Below are 26,932 nucleotides of genomic sequence, written 5' to 3'. Positions count from 1 at the left end.
AGATCGAGGGCGGGGCATGTTGAACTAGAGCATCTCCAGAGTTTTGGGCAGGCTGGGGCGGGTTTTATTTCAAGGGCACCCAGGCCCCAAAAAGCAGCTTCCTTCGCTGAATCCTGCTTTCAATGCAGCCTGAACCAGAGACTTTACTTCTATATAATGCAACTGTACGCTTACATGAGCACCAGCCAAGCCTTTTCATCCTTTTCTCAGTCACAACAACAACAACAACAACAACAACAACAACATGAGCACCAGGCGCATGGCGGCCTGAGTACAGTAAACAGGTACGCTAGGATGGGAGGCGGCTGGTGCAAAGTATCTGCTGTCGATGGCAATGCTGTCCAGGTTGGTGTGCCGGAGCACCGCGAATACTCGGCGTGGCGGATATCGACATCTTCTTTAGTACACGGAAGAGCGGAGTTAGGTTGCGTTTGAGGGTGCCGCGAAAAGGAGTACGTAGGCGCGGCGCCCGCATTGCGTTCGATGCGCTTGTGGCAGCCGTGGCAAGGCTGTCACAGTCGCATTCCTGACTCTGTCTCGATGGCACGGTAGGCAACCCGCACACGGTCGGAGTGGGGAGATTGTTCCTTCCCAGTCACTCATCATTGAGTGGACAGCTCTGGTTGTGAATGACGGATTTGAACATCGCCGCGGTGTGCTAGGGCTTTAATAGACACATAGGCATGTTTTTGAAAACACACGAAATATATTTTATGGTTTCATCTAATAATCCGCACAGTCTACAGCGCTAGATGAAAGTTTATTTTTGACTGATTTCGCGGTTTTCGATGCTCTCGATGATATGAGGAGCGGATTTATGGGCCGCTGATGATATAGAGGTGGACTGCTTCTCGGGGTGGCGCCATTGCATCCTGAATTTCTTCATCTTTGTTCACTGCGAAAATTGGAGGCCAGTTCGAGTCATCTATACACCATTTTACGAAGAGCGGGCAGGAGAGGGAGAAATACTCTCAAACACGTGCGCTGCGCGAAACCCCACTGTTGCCGTCCTCCCCTGGGCTGATAATCCGGCGCGCGGAGCAACGTCCGCGGCTGCTTAGCTACCGGTCAAGCGCGTGTTTGCGTCTGTAAAACAATAACAGCAATGTTGTACGAAACACCAACTTCTTCTAGACATCGTTGTTTTATTGTCGGTTGCGGAAATAGTCGACGAAAGTAGAAAAAAACAAACGCCGCCAGTATGTACGCGCACCATGTTATGTGAAGGTCTCAGCACGTCTGCGGTGTCCATTTCTTCACAGCTTTTCCGCCGGTCCCGACTTACATTGGCAGTGGGCGTAGTTGTGGAACAAAAAATACTTGCGCCAACAAAAAGCTTAAACGTTAGCGCACTTTGTGAACAAAATGCAGACCGAAACAAGCCCACTGCCTGTGCCGAATATCGGGCGCGGAACGAAGCGCCTGGGTTACCAAACTATAATCTGTGCATAATTTTAAGAGATCAAGTAGTTAGACGGCCTTGGCAGAGTTCTTTTAATCCAGCAGTACTCTATGTGAGGACTTCACAAATTTGGCCACAACTTCATTTCACCGCCCCACATGATCGTCAATATCGGGAGGGTGTGGGGATCGCCACCTGAAAAAAATAAACATGTCGTTAGTGCAAAAATACTAATTTAATTTGCACAGCATGGCATGAATAGAAGCGGCAACATGAACTTTTACCCAACTGCAAAGTGAGGAAAAATGCAGCCATGGCAACGTAAGATGAAAAAATACACGGCATGCACGGGACGGTAAACTCTGCCACGCATTGTAATAAATTATTCGACTCAAATCGCATCGAATGCACTGTAAAAAAATCCACACTATGCATAACCGTGCCAGAGATACAACAAACGCAGCGACTTGAGCAGTGCCCCGACCCGATTGAGATTGGAATTCTCAACACAGGTGCGGCGATTCTGCCTGTCAGTAAGTGGTAATAGCGTTCCATTAGCGTACCAACCTATTAGATCGTGTAATTGCACATTTTCTGGTATTTGTGCACCAGTGAGTACTGGCGGGAGCGGAGAAGGCGAGAATGCGAATTGCTTTCAGTCAACTGGCTTGTATCGCTCGTAGTACGAACAGCCCTACGCAAGCGGCAGGAGGGGCCGAATTTCAATTTCATCGCGCGTATATCCGCAAACAAACATTCTAATCATCAGAAGTGGATTCGTTTCGGTCATGTACTCGCTGTTTCCAAAATGTTCAGTTTGTAAACGGGGTACTCTGTCGCAAGCTTAGCATCTAAAATGTCGCACTCGCCATGTCCAAGCAGGCAGCGAAAGCGTTCATGAAAAACTGCGCTCCACGAAAAACTAGATATTCATTGCTCTCCGCGATCTTGTGTTTCAACACATTTTGCTTTCGTTTTTCTAACATGCAACACCGTGCCGCATTCGCCCTACAGGCAACCGGCGACAAAAAAGCACGCGTGAACTGCGAGCATGGCACTCACCGATGCTGATCGCTCGCTGCGTCGAGGAATGGTCGCCTGCTCCCAGTTGGCTATTGCAGGAGCTAATGGCATAGCACACACGAGGATGGACACGAGGATGGACACGAGGCGAACGCCCACCCAGAATTTCTAGGCTTGGCAGGAATAAAACGGGCGAATGACACTTTCAGAGATCGCACGCTGCTTCGTCTGCAGCCCACCGGCTGCAAATTATCAGTCCAAGATGGCGTGGGCGGTAGGCGGCGCTCGAGTAAAACAAACATGGCGGCGCCCAGGTATCGAAACTAAAATCATGTATAACAGCTAAACACCAGAAAACGGAGGAAATGCTTTTGAAGAAGATGCGGACGAAGACTTGCCATACGAGCTCGTTCTTCTCGCGCCGTTGAAGAAGACACAGAAGAAGACTTGGCACGCGCTCGTGCGGTTCTCTTCGGTGGCTCGGTGCCTGACTTCCATTAGACTGCCGACCCACTGCGACTTGCAGCACCCTGCTTCTCAAAAGTCATGGATCGCATGAGAAGCAAGCGATCACCGAAGAAGAAGCGCAAGTCCTCGACGCAGCCGTCGAAGTCGTCCGGTGTGGCCTCGCCTATTGCTGCGAAAATGAAGGCCGCCGGCGGCGCCCTGTCTCCCTTCAGGATCATCTCACCGGTCATGCCGGCCGCGTCCAGCGAACCCTCGGTATCGGCTACCGGCAGCGGCCGCACTTCGCCATCCAAGCAACCGCCACCGAAGAAGGACGCCTTCGAGGAGTGGTACGAGGCAGCGCACAAAATGAGCACGCCTCGAATGCAGGATTCGGGCCCGGTCCATAACAAGCAGGAGAGCATTGGCTATTTCCGGTACGTGCGAGTTCTCCTGATCGCTCCAGCGTAAGAGAGGTGCAGGATGATAAAAGTTATGAGGTGCACTTAAGTCTTCTTACGTTCAGAAATGCTAAATCTGCCCGTGGTCCGCAACCTGCGCCATCTGCTGGGCCAACGCTGTATTGCGTGAGGGGTTTTCAGTGGGTGCCGCATGATGGCACTACGGCTGCATGCGAAGAAGAGAAGAAATTTACCGGAAAAAGAAGAACTTTGGTACTCGCTTGGTTGCGACATCTGTAATCAACGCGCCTTTATTCAGCTTAAAACGTCAAAGTGTCGTGGCGGAGTGGCAGCGTCCCCTCTCGCACGCCGGCGACCCGCCTTCGATTCTTACCTAGAACCTGTTTCTTTTCTTATTTTTTTCTGAACTTATGATTGACAGTTAGAGCGGACACATCTGCGGACAACCTCTGCCTACAACTTCCGCCCACGTCACTCATGAGCCAAGAGAAGCTTTCGACTTAAAAGAGGTTGCACACGCCACCACCGGACAAGTGACAGTGGGTACTCATGTTAACAGATCTGCTGGGATACTGGGATACCTCTCAAGTTAGAATGTAGACATTTCGAGAGAAGTCTTGTCCATGAAAGGAGACGAACTAGAGAAAATGTATTGATGATTTATTACAACAAACTTAATGCGCTAGTCCAGCCAGGTGTACTTTTATCGCCACCACCAGCTAGCTTTTTCCTGTCCTGAGAGCAATCATTGGGGCTGGAGAGCTTATGAACCGTACTGTACGTAAAACTCTTATTGAAGCGGCAATACAACGAAGCCGAGCGACTTACTCATAAACTTACTCATAAAGGCAACCTGGAGCGATGACCGACTGACAAGAATTGCGCTATTTTCGTACCCCTCCTTCTATAGGAGGCAATGCAGAATTTTAAAAGACTGCTTTTTTCCTTGTTTACAGTGCGTGCCTGCTAGGAGTCGGCGCTTTCTTCAGCATAGTCCTCTTCGCGTCGCTCATCGCCATCGCCTATTCGTATCCCTTAAAGCGCGTCCGGGAACGGGACGACGTCCCCTTGACCGCCGCCTGCGCTACTGTGCGGCTTCAGCAGCTCGAAGTGGTGACAACGAGCGGCGTGGCGATAGGCAAGGCGGCCACCGCAGGCAACGCATCCGGCAATGGCGCGCAGGGCGTAATGCGGCACTTCTTCGGCATACCGTACGCCCACTCTCCCGCTGGAGCCCGTCGCTTCGCTCTACCAGTGGCCGTCAGGAACTTCGAGCCCAACGGATCTTGGCAGGCTATGGCCCACGGCCCACCCTGCCCGCAGGTGATTTGCTGCTAGAAGTCATAGGAATTTCTCGTAACTGCCATTTCAACAAAATAAAACATGCGTAGAACAAGCTCTTAGTATAATGTTTGATGGAACACATATTCACGGAAAGATTAAAAAATTTCTCTTTTTCGGCTGTGCGACGAAAAAGATGAAGGAATAGCTTTTATTAACCCTACCGCCCACATCCTTTACTGCAATGGCCCCCAGTATGGCCTGGATGAAATGACTAAGACCCCTCATTGTCGAGTGTTTCCATTGCTTGGCCCACATATATGTTGTGTCTCTCTGGCCCATCTGGTTAACGCCGACTGCGATAATGTTGTAATTTTTGGCTACGGAATGCTTACTACAGTGACATCGTTTAGTCTGCAATATTCCTATCGTATGGCTTTGGATCTAGAAGAATTTCAAAATGCTGACATTGTACAAGCGAAGAGATGAACGCTGCATCGATTGTAACATGCGGGTTGAAGAAGTAACCGAGATTTGCAATCGGGTTTAATCGGGACTTTTTTTAGAGCGCCGCCGCGGTGGCTCAGTGGTTATGGTGCTCGGCTGCTGACCCAAAAGACGCGGGTTCGATCCCGGCCGCGGCGGCTGGAATTTCTTTGTAGGAGAAATTCTAGAGGCCCTTGTACTGTGCGATGTCAGTGCACGTTAAAGAACCGCAGGTGGTAGAAATTTCCGGAGCCCTTCACTACGGCGTCTCTCATAGCCTTAGTCGCTTTGGGACGTTAAACCCCATAAACCAACCAACCAACCTTTTTTTAGAGCGATGGAGAGAACAGTGGTACATTGTAATACACATTGTTATTAGACAATGCAGGCGTAGCTGTGCCGTGAAAATTCGGAGGCTTCTTTGTTTTTATCATCAGGTCGGTCCGTTACTCGAGACTTCCCATGAAGACTGCCTGACGATCTCCGTCTGGGCGCCGTACATCTGCAACGACAGCGAACCGCTCAAGACGGTTGTCGTCGCCGTCACCGGTGACTGGCTACAGAACGAGGACCTGCGTCAGTACGAAGACATCTGGCAAGAGCTGGTCCTCAGAGGAGACGTTATCGTGGCCGCGCCCAACTACAGACCAGGGGTGCTTGGATTCTTCGCTGGGGTTGACGACAGCAGCGCTCCGGGAAACGTGGGCATTTACGACGTCTACCTAGCGGTCGCGTGGATACATAACAACGCGGCCGCCTTCCATGGCGACGCCAACTCCATGGTCGCCCTGGGTCACAACTCCGGGAGCTTCATGCTGTCCTCGATACTCTTCACCAACCACAGCCGCTACTTCAAGCGATACATCCTGCACGGGCTCTCGGTCACCACGCTGTTGCCCCGTAACGAAGACTCGGGCGCTTCCCTCTTGAGCCACGCAATGCACTGCCCCAACACGGTGCACAGTGAACTGACGCGCTGCCTCCGACTTAAAAACTTCACGGAGATCGTGGCCAAGTCGCAGACATTCCTCCCTCTGCGGTTCGTGCCGTCTAGGTACCGGAGGCCACTGTCAGAAGAACTGTACACGGACGATATGCCAGTGCTCCTCCGCAACCTGACAAACGTCGACATACTCTGTGGTTCTAGTATTGCTGAGGGAAACGAACTGTTCGACAAGCACGTCGTCCCTGGCATGAAGCTCCACGACGAGATGAGCACAGCCGAAGCGTTTACCCTCACCGGCAAATTCTTCACCGAGACGGTCACCCTCGACTTCGATACCTTGTCGGAAGCCACCAAGGAATTTCTGAGGCAACCGCAGTTCAACGGCTTCCGCAGTATGCTCACCGACATCGTGACAAGCTGTCCCATGCACTCTTTGGCCAAAGCGGCTCTGAGAAAAGGCGCCAGGGTTTATCGCTATGCCTCCGCTGGAGCTCTGAAGTTTTTGGAAGCAGTGCTGACGGTGTACGACATCGCTGTGTTTTCGAGAACAGGGTGAGCTACCATACTCCCTCATTCCTTGTGTTGTGTATGTGTGTATGTTGTGTGCGTGTGTGTGCGTGTGCACTATGAACTTAAATTATCCTACAAGGGAGTAATAAGATAATAAACAGTCCCTCAGTGCCCCCCTTTTAGGGGTAGGGTTGTCTAGAAAGCTAAATGGTACCCGCTGCGTTGAAATCAGCAGAATCGTATATTTATGGTGGTGAGGCATGAAATTTTATAATGTCGTGGCTCCTCACGCATTAATAAAACGAGAACATCTGTTGTGAATACACATTCTGCATACACAGGCCATGCGCGAGATGAAACTCCACATGTAGCTTACGATAATAGCGGCTCAAGCATGACGTATAATTGAGCGGCACAGCGAAAGAATGAACTGCCCTGAAATGAAGGGAATAAATAATTAGGTTAAGGGAGAAGGAGAAAGAAAGACTATCAAGAGGGCAAGTGCGATTCATGTGAGCAAACGCCGTAGTCATAAAATCGGGCTTTTAAAAATGCCCAGTAGGGGGAATTGCCAGCCTCGCTCCCGCTACCAACTCTCACGGAATGACTCATGGTGCCTAAACTTCTCTGTAAGCTGCGGCCGAGCGTGCACTGGCCTAGATGTAGCAGGATGTTGTCCCATTTGCTAGGGATTTGTTAAGCACAAAATTCATACACTACTGTTGTCTTCTTACTTTTTGTTCATACATGTGAAAAGTCTCATGGCAGCAAATAAAGAACAAGCGCTGATATGCAGCGTTTAAAGAGCTTCGGAAATGGACAAACACAAATAACCATTACTCGTTTTTAAACATGCAGTCCACCGCATTTCAGCAGTACTTGTTACTTCAAAATGAATTTGTCAAATTTGCAAAATTTTTCTTTCCTCAAGGCGTGCCAGGTACGCCAAGACCTATTGCACGACGAAGATGATGATAGTGGCGTCAAATATACAGTGTTCATATTTCTGCGCGCAGCGTCAGAGGGTGCTAAGCTGACGGCTAGGATAGGCTAGGCTGGAGTCACTTGCTATATTATGGTATTAGACAAGGGCACATAATCTGTCGCCGATTCAAACAGAAGCTGTGAACACATGAGCGGAACAGTTTCTGCAAATCTCTGTACGGATAGCATATTCAACAGTAACAGTAAGGAATGTCAAAATCGAGATCTGGGTTTGCTCTCACGCCCGCTTTTGCGAGTTAGCAGACGGTGGCTCCCGCTACCAGCTGGCCAATCAGCTATTAGTGGCGTCGTGAAAATTTCTTTCCTGGATACTTAAATGTTCATCCGATCATGATGTCAAGTTAGGGGTTTTTTATGTCTTCCTAAAGTTAGCGCTAGAAACGGAACGTACAAAACAGGAGCGCTCGTGCTGGCGTCTATGTACGCCCCATTTTTTAAGCTAGCTGCAATAAGACTTCCACGTTTCCACGAGGTCTGTCGAGTGTAGCGGCCACTCTAGAGTTGTGACACCAGCAGCATGTTTATGCTACACGCGGTCTATCATCCGCGTTTTCATCGCCTTTTGTCCGGATTGGTTTATGCGATAGGCACTGTCAAAAGCGCTTGAGCGGTCTACACTCGAGCGCTGTCAAAACGTGATGATCACTGAGATTAACATTCGTCCACAACAGCGAGTCACCAATGCGGACCGCGTCTTCGTAAGACAGGAGTTTCGTGACTTTTGGCCTTTTTCTGGTTGGCTCCCTTGGGCCTTCACTCGTCGGTTTTCTTAAGGTTTCCTTCGAATTACTGCGGCTGTGAATAACGCCCTCATTCTCTTTCCTTGTTCAGGAAGGTGAGCGCCGGGTGGACGCCATTCGGAACAGAAGAGGCCACCCTTCTGGTCGACGGAGACTCGCGCACTGTGATTGAGCAGTGGCAGACTGAGACCTGCAAACTTTTGAACACTGTGACGGGCAACATAGAACTAAAACGGAGAAACTGATGACGCCTTTCCGCGCATGTTGCATCTTTGTGCTACTCATCAATCGAACATTCATAACTGTGTACGGCTCTCATATACTTCTTGCCAAAGAATTTCGCATCCCGTGAAAACTGGAGAGTTTTGAGCCTTGAACACTGAACTCTTGGTCTGCCATGTGTTAACCACAACATTGGGCTCACCGATCGATCAGATATTTTTTGGTGCTTCAGGAATTTATACACTGCGTTTGATTTGCGGGCGTCTTTGCTTGTTAGGGGTGCCTAAACAATCAGTAGCTCTCTTGGACATCGGCATTGCCAATTAGAGTTAACATGGCGAAGTAGGTAGCCTAAAGAGGTGCCAATGTGCGAAACTAGTCACCAAGTAGCACTGTTGATACGCATGTACGCATGAAATGCAAAGTTTTGCTTGCGTGCGTGTAAATGGAAATGTCTGTGGGCAGATGCCTCGTAAGTGCATATTACTAAATTATTGCTGTGTATTGGTTTCTCGCGCCTATGTAACTGTATGCATGACCTTGCAAGTTTTTATTTCTAAAATAATGATTTGTATTGTTATTTGAAACCTACATGATGCTTACAACCTGAAGGAATGAATTTTACTGTGTGCGTTCTAATTGTGCTTTGTTTATTCTGTTCAAGTGACTTACGTAACACAATATTGCTGCAATACGGGAGACAGCAACTTTTCAGCCTGCTGCTGGCCACTAATTAGGTCAACTCCGCAAACTTTCTGTGCTTTTGTGAAACAAACATGGCGCAACATGTAGATACACAAAAATACTAGAAGAAAAACGGGCGACGAGGTTTATCGAGTTGTTTAACGACTCTTAAGAGCGTCATCATGCGGTACCCACTGAAAACCCACCCCAATGTACTGCTTTCGCCCTGAAGAAATGCTGTGAACTCAATCGCCTACCGCGATGTCGGCGCTCGCGCACGCGCATGTCATGAACGCTTGCGCGGAAAAATGACGTCGGCGTGTACGCCGACAGTAAATTTACACCAGCAGCTGGTTGAATTTCCATTACTACCAAGGCTGACAGTCAAATAAATGGAGTGGCTATAATATCCTGTTCCCATCAACTATTCTTACCAAGAGGGAGAACATCATCATTTATTATCTCTTCGCACTTTTGGGTGGGGCTATAGATAAAAAGCGGTGGGTGGGCAATAAAATATGTCTGTGGTCATATTAACATGCAAGGAAAATACACAATCAAGAGGGTATGAAAATGTTACAGTTCTATGAAACCATGTGCAGTGTAATGAACGCGAAACAAAAAGCAGGCAAAGAGCAGCCATGTATAATCACATGCGCTTGAGTTAAAAATGTATTCGAAGCAAGAGTTGTCGGAACACGATACGTAGAAAATAATATGGAGGCGCAGAATAATATGCGTCACTACGCGGTAATCAGTAGCAGCAAAAGAAAGTAAGATGAGATGTACAGATGGCAAAACGCATGTCTAGAACACGTTCTGAGCGTGTTTCGGTCTGAACACGCGATAAAGCGATAAGATTTCATTAAAAATGGTCTGGATGTAAACATGTGCAGTTAAACCTATAGAATTTCATCGTAACTTTTCGCCTTCTTGGTCGCAGTGGCCTTGGGGGCTGCGGAACACACAGTTTGGTTGTTCTAGGCATGTGTTTTGCCCTCTGTACGTTCGACACTTGAGGGCAATAGATGTAATATTTTCTCTTTTGCTAAGTTATTGCTGCTAATAAGTTTAACGAAGCAAAGTAGGGTGTTCGTTAACGATGAGTTTGGTGATCGAGTTTTATTTATTAATGGCTGTAGGCGAGAAACATTTGTTGAAAGCGATTGCTGTCTTGTGCCGTCCTTCTTTTGCGCAACTCACTGCACTCGTGTCCTACCAACTACCTCGCGTGTCTTAATTGTAGAACTGAATTTCTGGAACCTACTTTCTTACTATGTGTACCAAAGTGGAGGTTTCTGATGGAAAACAAAAAAAATCTACAGGGGATGTTTACTTCTTTCCAATTAGTGCTTAAGCACGGATTTTTGCTATGTAGAAGACGACGATGAGCGGGTAATGCCGTGGGACGGAGAGCTCGCGCTAGGCCAGCTGCGAACATACAGCTGGACAACGGACGAATTTGCTCGGGTTGCTACCCATCGAATTAGTGCTTACGTACTAAAACAAAATAGTGGATGTGTTCTTATCTGTGCTATTTTTCGCCCATGGCGCTGCTCTCAAAAGACATCAAACGAACAAGCCCGCACGCCTGTCCTTAGAGCACAACCGTTCTCATCGATGGCCTCATCGGCAGCGCCATCGCCATGGTCGCAACCACAGCGCTAGCATCGGGTGAGAAAAAAAGCGCACTCAACGCCGCCAGCAACGTCAGCCAACGAGGTCTCAGTAAGAACCTACCCGGCGCTAACGACCGCATGGCGGCGAATCTTGGACACCTGCCCCTGCCGCCGCCGTCTTCGATGCCCGGCTTCCACCTGCAGCGCCTGCCGCCGCCACCGCATGATCCGCACAAGGTGCGGTTGGAGCGACCGGCGCCCCCTGCATCTGCGGCCCCTCCGCCCCCGTGGCCCATCTTGGACCGGCACCGAAGACCGGGGCCTAACCCCGTGGTCGTGTTCTCCATCGCCTTCGTCGTCATCGTGGCGTTGGCCGTGGCCGCCTTCTTCCAGGTACACGCTATTATATTTCCATTGACAAGGGTAGGCTGCATTATTCTTTTTATTGTGCATTCTGGCCAACAAGCCCAAATGAAGACTCTAGTCCCACATCAAGTCTTTTGCCTTTCTCTATTCATCGAAGCCTCTTTGAGGGTTCGTATGCTCAGCTTGGTCCTAGCCAGAACAACTGATTTTGTTTTTTCCTTTTGCTTTCGAGTTGCGTTATCTAGTGATGAAGCTGCGCCGTAGCAGATTGAGTTGGTAGATTCACTTTGCTGGTTGCCTCAAGTACGAGGGCTCTAGCGGAAAAGTCAGGAGATGGCAGTTAGCGAGTGAGGTTAGTGCTTTTGCTTTGAATCCTTTAATCACACTCGAGCTTCGTATTAGTGTGCTGAAAATGTGTAGCTTTTCTCTGGCTTTAAACACGCCATAAAGCCTTCATTTACGGTTGTATGGCTACGACACGGTGGTGTAGGCTTTAACTGATGCCTTTTTTGAATTCCTTTGATTAGGCAATTCTTCTAAGCAGCCCCCAGAGGATCGCACTTGCATATGCCCAATCTGAAGGTCGAAAAAACAACTAATATTTAAACTAGCCTAATATTAAACTGATATTGTTCACCGTGGTGGTACCATGTTGCAGTAGCATGCTTCTTCAACATTTATTCTCAAGAACAGCAGCATTCAGGGCAGCGCGAATGTTTTTTGAAGCACTTGTACGTGGTTAATTTTGCTTTTCGCTGGTATATTAAGTTTGGGAGGCCAACAGGATAAGATGCCGCAGTTTTACACTCGAGATTCTCGATACCGTTTTCCTGATTATCTGAGAGGCGTCTTGGGCTCTTCCAGAGGTCAATTTTACTTTGGTAATTTGGAAAGCTTTCAAGGATCTTGATGTCCATCGCTGTAAGGTATGAGCGATTTTTGACTTCCGACTACTCGACTACACAGGTTACCGGTCGGACTCCGTGTTAGTTTTCATTTTCTGTGGCTCTGATCGAGAAACGCAAGCAAAAATATGGCTATATGAGTAGTTTCGGCTATGGTTTTACTGATCACTTACACGCATGTCGTGCAATGAAAGTCAGAGAAAACACTGTTTGCAGTTTTATGGGTTTTTTATCACACAAAGCTGCCATTGATCCCCCAAAAAGGTGCGAAGTATGGGTGTAGAGCTCAACACAATGAAGTTCCATACAAATTGACACTCGATAGAAAACTGTATAGTGAAAACAAAGCGCCAACGCTTGAAGAAACAAACACATGCTGACAATACAGGTATGCGGAAAACTGCAGCAAATAATTCGGTTTCGCAGGGTCATCCAAACCCACTTAAGGTGCACGTGCATTGTTGATTATGGTTCACAATGGGCTGCCGAATGAACAACTGGCACCGCCACAGGTTCGGGAGCGCGTGGAGGCCATCCCGGCACAGCGACGTTTGAGGCAGGCCGCTGTCGACGCTAGGAGCTCGAGCACCGCAGACGACGGTGTGCCCAGGACGCTTCCGCTGACGGAGAACGCGGAGGAGGCGACCCTGCGCACCGTTCTCTTCCTGCCCGAAAGGAGGACACCGGCGAAGAAGGGCCGGCGGTGAACCCCGCCACTTATTAGTGGTCCATACAGTACACTGATTTCCCATTAAAATTAGCTGCGGGACAGCGTGGTTTGGGAACAAGGTGGTGCCCGTTTCCACTCCTCGCTGTTTTGCCTGATAAAGTCAGCACAACCCTTGGGTCAGTCCGTTTGAGTGCGAAAGGATTTCTTGCCTCATGGATGGCGTTACCACCAGATGTGTACACGAGATAAGAAGAAGAAGAAGTTTGAAGTTTATTTTACCAGAAAGCAAAAATTGACACATGAGATGTGGTAGGGAAGGGGGGAAAAAGCTACACATTAGTAGCTTGACTAGCCCCACCTCCCAATAACTGACAGCGGACGCTTTGACAAAGGTTAGTAGCACAGATTCACGCAACAAATATCACGACTACAAAGTTAGTTTGCAAACAATAAAGATCAAATTCAAACAACTCTATTACATATAGAATTGTAACGAACAGTGAAGTATTAGCAAGCATTATACAAAAAGTGAATACAAGTGAAGTTTAGAAAGTGCGCGCAATTTCTCTGTTGTGAGAAACTGCGAGAAATAACGACGATAAGAACAATGTTAATAGCGATAACCAGGTAGTTAACAGGTAATAATGAAATTGTGCAAGTAATAAGTAAATGAAATAACTGGTCATTAATAATTAATAAAAAGATAATGAGAGTAATAGTTGTATAATCGGTAGTTACAGTAATAATAGTGACAGTTAATGTTGGCGGTAGTAATAGTCATACTCACACTTAGTGGCAGTAATATTTAGTCCTAGTAATATTTTGTAACAGTAATATTGAGAGTAATGATTAGTGGTAGTGGAATGAAGATGATTCAGCACCGCCACCAACGACGACGAAGCGCTAGCGCCGCCCGTCGAATGTTCGTGCTGGAGAACTACCGCTTGTGTGCCGGTCTCTCGCCTCGCTGGTTCTTGGACTACTTGCGGTAGGGTCTTCGTCGCCGGCGCTTTCAACGTGCCAATAAACCGCTCTACATTTGGTGGAGGTTGCTGCATTCACCTTTCCCCCATCACCGTGGACCTTCGCAGTCGCACCATCCCGATGTCCAAGGCCTCAACAGCCCGCCAGTCAACAGCCCGCCCACCCGCCGCAGCCAGTCATCTGCTCCGGTGCCGTCTGGCAGCGCGACCCCGCTGTTTTCAGCGGCCACAGCGACCAGGATGTGGAAGATTGGCTGGAATCGTTAGTGATAGTAACAGCGACAGTAATAGTGGTAGCATTAGTTAGTGATAGTGACGTCATCAACCAGTCACGTGATGAGATTCAGCTCGTCACGTAATTGGAACATTCCTAAACAAGACGTTGTCGACGAGTTGATGACGTCTCAAAAGACAAAGAGGAATAAAAAAAACATGTGCAGACAAAAAGCTGCATCGCTCCCTGTCAGTTCGTTCCTGGATTCCGACACGTGCGGTACTCTAAATGCTTTCCGCATTTCCGCACGTAAGAAGGCTTAAGCGCACCCCTTGAATTTTTAGATCCTCAATGTCACACGGGACATCCGGCTGCCTTTATATGATAACGTTTACGAGCCAATCTGAGTTTAGAAAACTTTCCAGGAGGATTTTATGCCGGTACGTAGTCGCAAATTTTGTGTCGCTTTGTATGTGTGCCCTTTGTCGGTATAGTAAAGCGCCACACTTTCTCATTTAACCAACATCGAGGCAGTAGGTTTAGTGGAAATGGTGGCTTAGTTTTGTGTCCAACGTTGTTGATAAGCGTGATAACAGCAGTGCAGAATCAGTTCTTAACAGCACAGTATAAAATGTTCACTACTGCACTGAACTATTACTGACTGGCGAAGCCAGTTTGGCCTGTCAATAAGATTTTCTTGGAAATAATTCGTTCATAATCCGAGAGGAACGTCTGAGCCCAGAAACCCTAAGAAATAAATAATCGGAGCGCATACTTTCTTGTCAAGTGCGTCGGAGCTATCTTTGACGGCAATTAGCCGCCGTATTGTACCGTACAGATTCATTCTTTGTGAAAAAGAGGTTCCGCACCACTCTAGACACAACAGGTGTTGGGTGCAACATAATTCTGGGATTTGCAGACGTGTAATCTTTCTAGACGCTCTAATGCTTCTGAAAGCGACCACGCACTTGAGGTAATCCTCACGCGCGAAAACAGTTCGTCTAGCTCGAACACACAGCTTCCCACAAGCAGCCATCATTCGAGCTGGCAGCGCACGTGTGTCCTTCGGAAAGTGACAGGCTAGCTGCGTGCCCTCTGCAATGTTTCCTGGACGTCCCGACAATAGAACGCATATCCTGCAGCCCACGTTTGCATTCCGAATGACCCACGCCGCTCTCGCCGTCTCTGGTGGGCTGAATTTTGTGCGCCGGGGCGTGTCCGCGAGCTCGCGTGTTCCAGAGGCATTAATCGTCGTCCGCGCTATCACAAAGGCTGATGTGACGCTTTCAACTCATCTCCGTCGGACACTTTCCATTGAAGCAAAGTTTCCGCAAGCGCAGCCGTGTGTGCCACAAAGGACTGCGCCGTTACTTACCGTCCTTGGCTTTCTTGAAGGAGCCTTTTACGGCCGCCCTGAAGTGTCCCGGACATGCTCCATGGAAGGAACTCGAGAAAGCTCGTATCGTGGGTAGGCTTTCGTCTGAATGTTTTTTTTTAAAGTAAACTTCTTTGTTTCGCAGACCGGCAGTTATTGCAGGAAGCGTTGAAATGGAGACTCATTCGTTTCTTGGCTGTCAGTTAATGAAAGTGCCAACTAAACCTCTTCTGCTCATGCTGTTGACTTCTCTCCAAAAATTTGTCGCTAATTTTCAGCCCTCAGGATCAATTTTTGTCAAACAGAGCCCTGGGTGCTTAGAATAATTACCCTAGAATGAGCGAATCATCAGCCACTCCTATTTGTTTATTTTATTGTACGAATATTCACAATTATTCAGGCATGTGACGCATTAGCCTGCATAGCTGTGTTATGCTTTCCAGCGGTGAATGTTCGATATTTGAAATGCTTTTTCAGACAGACATGTTTGTCGTTCATACCTACGTGAAATCTCTTATTTGCGCTGCTCTGGCGGCACTCGCAGCCTCAGCAGGGAAACTGAGCTACAAAAGCTGCGGGTCCCTCAGGGTTGTTTAGTGGGGGCAAACCATCTGTGAAATACCTTGATGAAAAATATAGCAGGTGTCTGACCACAGCTGGCGCTCCTTCGGGGGCGCAAAGGTGTGCCCAATGGTATCCCAAAGAAGCGAAATGTCCACTCGTTCCTGCGTCACGACCATGCTGAGTCATGTTTTTCTAGTAAAGCGTGACCGCGAGTTCAATCACCAGTGTGAATGGTCGGAGGTAGCAGGTGTCTTTGGGTATGTTGACCGCTTCCTCATTGAGTTCAGTGACCTTTATCTGTGCTCTGAGTCGTACATGTTCGATGGCATGTCTGTATTTTCTGAGGGCACTGAACTAAGATTCACCCATGACGTCCCTGTCAACAACTACATGAGACTTCAGGACATAAGCCTGCACTCTTCTCCAACTCGCGCCTGTTGGGTGTACGGGACAAGAGGAGACAAAGCCGTCCTGCTCTTTGGGTCAGCGCTCGCCAAGCTAGTAGAACGAGCCATTGTTCGGTCACTTGTAAGTAACGCTCTCACAAACTGTAGCGAGCACCGCATTGAAACCGCATTCTATATTCAGATGCCCAGGCTCAAGAGATCAGGCCAGCCCTCCGCGTTTTTTATTTCTGTGGCTGAAAGCATGCTCAGTGACCTAAAAAGGCCAAGTCGCCAAAATAACGTACGTGGTTCAGCTCACACCAAGAACGTATTGGTAAATTCTTAAGCGCATGCTATCTTACGCAATTGCAGAAATATAGGAAAATGCCGAAAGGCAATTTCTGCAGGCGTTGCCGCCGGAAGTCGTAAATAAGATGAATCTATAAGCAAAAAAATTCAGAGAGGAAGAAACTTACAGTAAATTATACAAGCACCGAAAATGTTGTTAAAGGGACTTCCTTCTTTGCATGGCGCTGCAGAGAAGGCGCGAAGAGAAAGTACGAAAACAATTCTCGGAAAAGGGCACATTGACCGAAGAGAACAATAAAAAACCAGTCATTTGAGCGGGCTGAATAAGTACAGAAGGCAATGAAGGAAAAATACGGCATGCCCCACAAAAATGCAGAGCGCAGGGCTGCGCCAAGCGCTGTATTTTTCGTTGCTGGTTTCGTTTACTCTTCATTGAAAGCCACGCTGGGCATTTCTATGCCTCGTCTCGGATACAGACTACTCTCCTATCCCCAGGCATGTAGTTAATAGCTCATTTCGAGAGGAATGCGACACACATGGCGACGATGCATGTTTCTGTGCTTAACACAGGCGAGCCGGTCGCCGCACTGGCGCCATCTGGAAGCGTGGCGTTTTGTCACAAACGCAGCGTTGAGATTACAATGCCATCTCAGCGTTCTCTTTGCAAAGCTCCATTTTTTATTTGTACACGCGCTTGAATACATGCGCAAACAAGCTTTATAATGAACAGAGTGACAACAATGAAATCACTTCCCTCTCTGCCACCCCCCCCCCCTCACCCCGAGCCCTCTCATCCTCGCTCCTCGACATTAAGACGGCGTTGCCCCAATTAGCGCTCAGTCGGGCGCCCAGCACTCGAAGGAGTTGCTCCAATGCGTGCGAGAAGAAATAAGTAATGGGAAAAAATAAAAGAAGCGAATTTGCACTAGATAAGAAGAGGGGATAGAGGGAGAAGCTTAGTCGTTAATGAGAGAGGCTGTACCACACGGGCCATTAACCAATTCGGCCACAGCCGCATGATGGATTTCCTTTTCCTCGTTTCTTTTCCACAGTGCGCGTTTCCTAAGAAAGCGGCCAACTATACCCAGGCGAGCGGACGCTCGAGTGAAGAGTACGCCCCGTTTCAAGACCCGCTTACGTAATGTATGCCAGTGCGGATGATCGCCCCATCGCTCCGAGCCTGGAACGCACCTGCTACCGCGATCTAGATACAGTATCAGCACTTCTGTTTCTTTATTGCACTAGCTCCTTTTCCTCTGTTTTATGATGCGGCGTCTCGATCGGCCAAATTAATGGCGCTTGGAAAAGTACAAACGCAATAGTAAAGAAGCAGCGACATTTATTAGAAACTGGGGTGTTAACTTTGAGAATTTAGTTATTTTCACTGCTAAGCGTACAACTCGCATATTTACAGGAATGCTTCTCGGTTGACAACAGTGTTGTACGCTCATCAACTTAGTTCGAGGAGACATAAGATATTATGTTTGTTTGTTTTTTTCGCGGCAAAACAGCATTTCCATTCTAACAGGCAATTGCATACGAGAAGGAATTTGTGGGTCTGGCAGCGGCATGGCGAACGGTTCTTGCAAACACGTGTGCTTCATTTTGCAGATAGCCGCAAGCATCGCTGGACCATACTTCCTGAGCAATGCTTCTTCTTCAAGCTTCCTTCATGGAAAATGCACGCTCACGGGCCCTCCATTCAGTTCCTGCTGTCAACCGATAGATGGCAATGCAACCATAACCTCATCTTCCGTCGATCTCGCTTGTCTCGACCACGCATGGCACAACCCCGGAACGTCATCGACACGGACCCGACGGGATATAAAAGCAACACACCGCCAATCCTCTTCAGTGGGTCTGTCAGCGGCATGGCGAACGGTTCTTGCAAACACGTGTGCTTCATTTTGCAGGTAGGCCACAAATACGCTTTCAAATGTTATAGGAGCGATAATCGTTTCTTATTGCTGCTGCCAGACCCTCAGCACTTTGTGTGTATTTTTTCTTGCCTACTGCATTCGTTAAGAATTTTGTTGCAACTATCCGGCGATGTCGAGACAAATCCAGGCCCAAAGTCAGAGGAAATGCTAACGGAGCTGCTAGCTGGACAAGCACGAATCAGCGCAGAGCTTTCCGCGCTCAACTCTAGAATGGCTACCTTTGAACAGCGTATTACGCACATAGAGGCGTTGGCTTCAACTGCTAACGACGCTCTTCAGCGTGTTCATGATCTTGAGATAACTGTTGAGAATCTTAAAGATGTCATTACCAAACTTGACCGCAATAATGATGACCTCGAAAACCAATCCCGTAGGAATAACTTAATCATCTATGGCTTGAAGGAACCATCAAATGAAACTTCTGAGGGGCTATTGGCTTCTGTATCGGAGTTACTGTATTCCAAACTTGGAATCCAATGTGAAGGTATTGAACGCTGTCACAGGCTTGGCAAGCAAACAACTGAAAAGACGAGACCTGTCATTTTTAAACTGCTAGACTTTAGAACCAAGCTTTCCATCCTTAAAAACGCCAGAAAACTAAAAGGATCTGATACGCACATTAGCGAAGACTTTTCTGCGCGTGTACGGCACATTAGAAAGGCTCTCTGGGACAACTCGGTTGATATCCGCAAAGAAGCAGATAAGTATAGGTTGCAATACGATTCCCTGATAGTCGACAGTGTTCGTTACACTTGGGATGATGTTTCCAAAAGGCTTGTCAAGGCTGCACGTGCTGCAGTGCCTAGGGACACATAGTGACTCGTTAATGAGCAGAAAGGTAGAAATGAGCAGAAAGAAAAGCAGAAACTGACTCTTTTGAACTTAAATGCTAGAAGCTTGCTTAATAAGATTGAAGATTTCAATTGGCTTGTATAATGTTACACTTCGTCAGTTATTTGCGTAACAGAAACATGGTTGGACAACTCCATATCAGATGTAGACTTTTTGCCTCCAGATTACTCGGTTATCAGAAACGACAGGCAGTTTGCTAGAGGAGGGGGCGTAGCTCTGTTCATTAGAAAAGGCATTGAAATTTTTGTATTGCCAGAACTTCCGAATACTGAGTCTGTTTGGTGCCGGCTAAACATTTCTAGTTTCGTGACAGTCGTGGGTGCTGTGTACCGTCCGCCCGGTTCGGAAAATATTTTCTCGCACATTACAGAATACATAGCGGAACACAGGCTCCACAAGTATAAAATGACCATTACAGGTGATTTCAATGCTCCTTGTATCGATTGGAAGTTGTTAATTTCAACAGGTCGTGACAAGGTTGTTTGTGAATCCCTAATTAATATGGCTATATCATATGATTTAACACAAGTCGTTGAATGTCCAACTCGAGTACACTCTGTTCTTGACCTTGTTTTTGTTAATGAACAGTTGCTGCAATACGGATTTCAGTGTGATGTAGTCGACGGACTGTCAGATCACAAGTGTGTTTTCATGCAATTTAATGTGGTTTGTGAGCCCCATAAGCCGAATTTCAATATTGTTAAAGATTTTACCCGTGCCAACGACCGTGCTATTACTGAACTGCTAGCGTCGTCTTTCGGAGATTTCGTGACAGACAGTGCAACGTGTGGTGTTGATGCTTTGTTAGAGCAGTTTTATAATTTAGTACATAGCTGTGTGCTTCATTTCGTCCCCACAAAATGTGTGAAACATAACCAGAAGCATCCGTGGTACACAAGAGACTAATTCATCTCATAAGACGCATCAAGCGCTTGCGCAAGCGCAACCGGCCAGGAAACGAAAGCCGCGATTCACTACTACTTTCACTCAAGTCGGAGCTAAAGACAAAAATGACACAAGCTAAACACTTTTACTTCAACACAACACTGTCAACATTCATGAAAGAGAACCCATCGAAATTTTGGAAAACAATATTACCCTCTTCCCATGACTCTGTATCTTTCATTATCAACGAGCAGCCTTGCACTGATCCCGTAACCATTTCTGAAGCCTTCAATAGCTACTTTCACTCTGTCTTTCATCTTGATGATGGTACCAATCCTCCCTTCATTCATAGCTCGGAACACCAGTTACCTAACCTCGAAGTAAGTTACCCTGGGGTTCACAATCTGTTAGTAAAAATTGACACAACTAAAAGTGCGGGACCAGACGCCATACCTAACATGTTTTTAAAGAGGTACTCGAAATGGAGTGCCCGTTACCTTACAGTGATTTTCAACAAATCACTGGACACATCCACCGTTCCCCGGGCTTGGAAAATTGCCAATGTCATCCCGGTGTTTAAATCTGGCGATAAACAACGAATTAGTAATTACCGACCGATCTCCCTAATTTCCAGTTGCTGCAAGCTTCTTGAGCACATTATTCACAAGCACCTTGTTCAGTTCTTAACTTGTCATAATCTACTGTCACACTGTCAGCACGGTTTTCGATCTGGTTTTTCCACTGTCACTCAGCTCATTGAATTTACTCACGACATCGCTTCCGCTTTAAATAATCGTGATCAAATCGATGCAATATTTATAGATTACTCCAAAGCATTTGACATGGTCTGCCATAATAAGCTTCTTCGTAAACTACGCACCATGTTTAACGGCAATAAGTTACTGGACTGGATAACCGACTACTTACACTTAAGATCCCAGTTCGTCACTTTTAACCATGCGCAGTCATCGTCAGTCACCGTAACTTCAGGTGTGCCCCAAGGGTCGGTGCTTGGGCCTCTACTCTTTATAATTTTTATTAATGATGTAGCTAATGTTACTAACGACACCGCAGTGAAGTTACGCCTATATGCCGATGACTGTGTGCTTTACCGCAACGTTGCTGACGCCGATGATCAACTGGAACTAAACAAAGTGTTTTCATTGTTCTGTGAATGGAGTAATGCATGGCAAATGAAAATTAATTTTACTAAAACAGTTGCAATGACCTTTGGTAACAAAAAGAATCCGCTGCATTTCTCTTACAGTAACAACGGTAACTGCTTGACCCACGTCAGCGAGTTCAGATACCTGGGCGTTATATTTTCGCATAACTTAAAATGGAATGCTCACATCAATAACATATCTGGGAAAGCACTTCGCAAACTTGGTTATCTCAAACGAACCTTAAAAAATGCCACGAAGGAATGTAAATTAACTGCTTACAAATCACTAGTTCGACCCATCCTGGAGTACGCCTCAATTGTCTGGTCCCCTCATTACGCGCACGACATTGACCGTTTAGAATCAGTTCAAAAAAAAAGCAATAAGATTCATCTTCAGCCGGTATGATCGCAAGTTTTCACCTTCTTCCCATATGCACAGTTTATCTTTACAAACTTTAGAACATAGGCGCACACGTGAACGCATCATTATGCTGCACAAGATCGTTCACACATCATCTGGCATTCAGGCACCCTTCACATTTGTGTCATCAAGCGCACGTGCAACCCGACGGAACCACCCATTAAACATTGTTCCCTTCAAACCACATATAGATTGTTTTAAATTTTCTTTTTTCCCTCTAACCGTTGAAATTTGGAATGGATTGGACGGCTCACTTCGTTCATTGCCAATTGAAGAGTTTGTTGTTTAGTTGCCTGACAATTTGACCCGTTGATCTGTTTTTAATATTTCTGTGTTATCTATTTCTATGCTACCCATGTTATTTGTTTTTACTCATGTATTCACCCACTCCTGCTATGTCTCTCCTCAGAGACAGCAGTATTTATAAATAAAATAATAATAATAAATAATAATAAAGCCAAGTTTCTTGCTTGCAAAATAGGAGTCATGAGTACTTTGCTTCATTTTGTAGGGTAGCATACTGGGCGTCACTTAGTTAACCTCCCTGCTTTTCCGTTCATCATTCCATCCGTGATGATAGGAGCATTTGCTTCGGTTCAAAGCCCTCGAAGGTACATAATCAGGTCTAAAGCTGCTCCATACGTGTTTTCTTTGTTCAATAAATGCTTTTAAGTATCCGCTTACTTAAAAGCATTTATTGAACAAAGAGAAACACGTATCCGCTTACTTTTTTACCTCAAGAAAGACGAGAAAATCCCATTAATTGCCTAGGAAAATCTGTAGCTGCTAATAAACTTACTTTTTTTTTCCACTGCAAAGTATTTTGTAGCACTTACATGGTTTCTGAAAGAAGTCCGAAAACTCAACCTTACACTTCAACATCGAGAGCAAATATGTACTGACATACGTATCATCTCTGCTTTCTCTTCGGGAAGTCAGGTGTCTCGGCGGATACTGTGACCGCTGGGCAGTCGGCTGCTACCGACGCCTGTATCTCAACTGAAATTAGAGTTGTGAAGTTGTGTTGTGGAGTTGCAGATATCGTCAGTCGGCAGTTCAGGCAAGTTAGCTCCTTGCCTTCATGAGATTCTACAGAAACCAGATATTAATACATGCGTTCGTCGTGATATCAGGTGCCTTGGGATCATCGCAAAAAGAACTTCACTAAGTTTTCTAAAATATAGCAGCCTAACAACTAAAATGAGGTCGCCGTCTTGGTAACGGACGACAAAGAAGTTTGCTCGGCTTTAGCTGGAAGCTAGTTTAGTGCGGGCTGACGTATGTCAGAAAAGGTTCCAGCGTTAAATGATGCAATTTTTGAACGAAAGCACTGATGTTCATATAAGAAACTATTCAGACTGTACAACTCCTCGTGCATTCGTTTTTAAAAGTGGTTCTGCTACTCGTGCATTCTTGTTGCTACAAAAACAGCTTTCCAAAAGATAACATACTCAAAATAATGGACAGGAAGCCCTTCCAGCCATTATGACATGTGCGACATAATGCTGCATGTCTCGCTTGTGCTGGAGATGATTCGTGCACCCAAACGTGTTTGGAAGACTAGAATTTCGCGAAAATAATACAAAAAGATTTCTACCCTAGCCTCAGAGAAACATCTCTAAATGTATGCGAGAGGGGGCAGGAAGAGGAAGCGGTTCGAAGCAGTAATACAGAGCCATTTCCAAAGAAAGGAGCTGCATTTCAAAGTGCTCCGGGGACGATAATCGAAACTGCCTCGGTGAGGATTACTTGTTCTCTGCCGACATTTTTATTATTCTTCTATTAATAATAGCTATTTTAAACAGCGTCACGATTAGGTAAGAAAGTAAATCAGTGCTAATAATTATATTTAGTTCTCATCTTCTTGCTGATCATGTCACTGTGCCCAAGGCCAAGAAAATAAAACTTCTCTATGGCCAATGAAAATCATAGATGGCTGATTCTCCGGGGCTCAAAACTGGCACTGCTCCTAGGGAAAGTAAGAGAGCTGTTGCCTGCAAGAATATTTTTCCCTCTTAGTCCCTGGCTCAGAAGAAGAAACAATCCTCTGGCAGCCCATCTATTGCGCTGCTTAGACACGTTGCCTTCGATGCTCAGATACGCTGAAATATACTTACAAAACAGGACAGGTAACGAGGAACATGAGCAGAGCTTTCTTCTGTTGCCAACGTACAGTAGCGTCCTCTGTTAGCCATAAACTGAAGTAGGCTAAGAGCCCTGCTCTTGAACTTCAAGCCGCTGCAATCTGTAGCAGATGAGATTAACGTATCAGTGATTTTTTTCTTTGAGGAGAAACTTCGTGCAGCGTCCAGTTTTGTTCTTTATCGGTAGAAAGCCTTAGGAGCTTGTCGCTGAGAAAGCCTCACAGCTATGCCTGGTCACTCCCTTAGTCTCCGATCTCTTATCGATATCGACATTAAGGACAGCCATGCAGCGACAAATCGCGCGGGCTTAATTGTGGGCAGAACGCTTGGCTGCTGGTGTTACACGTCCGTAAAGCTACAATACGGGCCGGTTTATCTCATGTGAGCATCCATGAACAAAGAATGAGGTGACTGTGCGCACCCAAAGGTCAGGGAGGGCGTACTTCACTCCTACATGAAAAGATACACTTCACATAGTCGGACGATTTACAGACCTCTTAACGAAATCTTATGGTATTTTATTGTTGCGTTAATCTTACATATCATGAACAAGGTGCCCATTATTAGAAAGGATGGCCAGAGGCACGCTGTTGCAACCTACGTCTCTCCGCGTCAAATAGTGGACGCTGTAACTTGTTTAAATATTACCTCATTTCTTCATAATGTTGCGCTGAAAAAAAAAAGCGAGGTTCGGATTGAGGTGCTAGATAAGAGGAGGAAAATGAAAAATAATAAGGAGAATAATTGCGAATTTTTTAGCAAAATCAGCTGATGGAAAGGGGTGCCGCTGGTGATGTAGTCCTTCCCCATTCAAGGAAATAACGGCGCTCAAGTCAACGTTGACACACACTGTGGCGCTCGTTGCTGTTCGCTTGGCCTGATGTGACATAATCCTGCACGTTTCGTACCTGCTCGAGTTCCATAAAACTTGTTTCAATGCGAAAGCATTTTATGGCTCTTTCGCGTCAGCAAAAAGTGTTCGCAATTTTGTCCGCACACTTGAGTGCAGTGGGGTCGTGAGGGGACCCTGGGGCGTGCCCCGAATTCCTGTTTGAAATAAAGTTTTTCTCTCTCTCTCCGCACGATTCCGTCGTTCTCTTATGATAAATGCGTGAAAGTGTGGTTGTGACAGATAGTGTGTGACAACACGTTGCCGTGGAAAAACTTTTGGTAGATGAGGTGTCACTAGTTAATGAATTAAACGCAAAAAAATGCGAGAAAATATGCCTAGGCGTAAAAATAGCCATGGACGTCGATATAGTACATGGACTTCAGAACAGCCATGGATGTCGATATAGTATGTGGGCGTTTTGCTTTCGCATTGCTCCAATGCGGGTCGCCGCAGTGACCTCGAAGTTTTTGTACCGCCATCTCTTTATCTTCCTTTTGTAAGCCTGTTTCCCGAAAAAAAAAAATAACTTAAAGCAAGCAAACAAGAAACAAATAAAGGATGTAATGCATTTTAATTCACTCGCTTTCATGCTGTTAGGAAGTCTTCTTTTTTTTTTCGACTCCGTAGCGTCTATCCCCAAGCCCCCAGCGCGGTCCTTTACAGTGGCGAAACTAGGGCCAGGAAGTGTCTCTCCCTCTCTAACGACATGGGATGCGGAGAATGCGCAGGCATTTTCAGTTTAGTCACATCTGCACATCTGAATCACGTCGTTTTGAAGTGGCGCGAAGCGGAAGATCTTTTGTGTTGGGGAGATGCTGTACGGCGCCTGAGCGTGTCCGCGTAGAAGAAGCGATTTACTACATTTTCACTCAAACGAATGGTCGGTTTGTTACTCGTGTCGAGTCACATTTTTGCGCGAGAAGACGAGCGACGGGCTGCCGGCTGTCGGAGCGGTTGTGGGAGACGTACGGAGGTTTCTTTGCGTCTCTGTGTGCGGGTAGCTTCCAAGCTTGGATATGACCACATGGAAATACTTTTTTAACAATCGCATCGAAAGCAAGAGAAGAAAAAGTTACTGGGGGGCCTTAAGGGCAACCGCGTGGGTTTTAGAAACCGACGAGCTTGAAGGGGTCGTATGCGCGAAGCTTGCAAGTGAAGCATACGATGCCCTATTGGGCTAGCATTTCAAATGGTGACGTAATCGCCGATTCAAAATCACGACGGACTTCAAGCTTCTCCGTAGCGCACAACGCCAAGTGGGACAGCGTGATCACGTCATCGAAGGTATATGTACATTTTCAGTGTATAAACGCCTCCTTCGAAGAAAAAAAAACAATGCCAACGAAGGCAAAGCCAGCCGAACGTTGTTTGGCAGCATCCAACGAGGCGCGGCATGGGGGGCCTAACGGCAGCGGTTATTTGAAACCATACCTTCAGTGACGTAACACTAAACTTCCCCGCACTCATTCGATGCGTTGAGAAGAAGCGCAAGATTCAATCGTTGATTACGTCGCTATTTTACCGTATTTACTCGCATAATGCTCGCACTCACATAATGCTCGCACCCCCCACATTGCCTATCGAAAATTGGAATTTTTTTTTTCCTCGCATAATCATCGCATCCCCAACATCACTCGACAGAACTAAGGAAAAGTGCATGCACTATCAAAATATAGCATTACCAAACTAATGATAAAAGGACTAACAGATACAAAGGAGCGGATGACCCAGCTACAGCCTAAGACAACTACAGCTCAGATAGGATAGGGCGGCCAGCCTTCGCAAATAAAGTGTTTCTGCAGCTAGTGTTTGTCGTCTCTGTGGTTTTATTACAAACGTAAGTCCTGCTTGCAATTGAAGTTTTGGTTAAATTTACAATAGCTGGCTTGAGAACCCCGGTTCACAGCCTATTTACATTTGCTTTCAGCACTCCAAAGCATTGTTCAAAAATTTTCCCCGCGTAATTATCGCACCCCCTAACTTCGCACCGATTTTCTGCGAAAAAAAGTGCGAGGATTATGCGAGTAAATACGGTAAATGATAATGCAAAACCTGTAGGCATGCTTTACCTACA

General features: G+C 46.6%; 1 protein-coding gene and 1 long non-coding RNA gene across 2 annotated transcripts in view; both read left to right on the top strand.

Annotated features, from left to right (window-relative positions):
* LOC149364042 (uncharacterized) overlaps positions 1-26,932 on the top strand; it is a 403,326-nt gene that overhangs the window by 237,551 nt on the left and 138,843 nt on the right. The gene's annotated exons all lie outside the window — the stretch shown is intronic.
* LOC149364043 (uncharacterized) lies at positions 10,926-12,765 on the top strand. The gene is made up of 2 exons (XM_089570018.1): positions 10,926-11,180; positions 12,571-12,765. The coding sequence occupies exons 1-2, from the start codon at positions 10,926-10,928 to the stop codon at positions 12,763-12,765; spliced, it is 450 nt and encodes a 149-aa protein (XP_089426144.1).

Source organism: Amblyomma mixtum, chromosome 2 (assembly GCF_055824585.1).
Source record: "Amblyomma mixtum isolate Tamu chromosome 2, ASM5582458v1, whole genome shotgun sequence".
NCBI classification, from domain to species: domain Eukaryota; kingdom Metazoa; phylum Arthropoda; class Arachnida; order Ixodida; family Ixodidae; genus Amblyomma; species Amblyomma mixtum.
The sequence above is the reverse complement of the archived record's forward strand: the minus strand, read 5'-3'. Positions and strand labels throughout refer to the sequence as shown.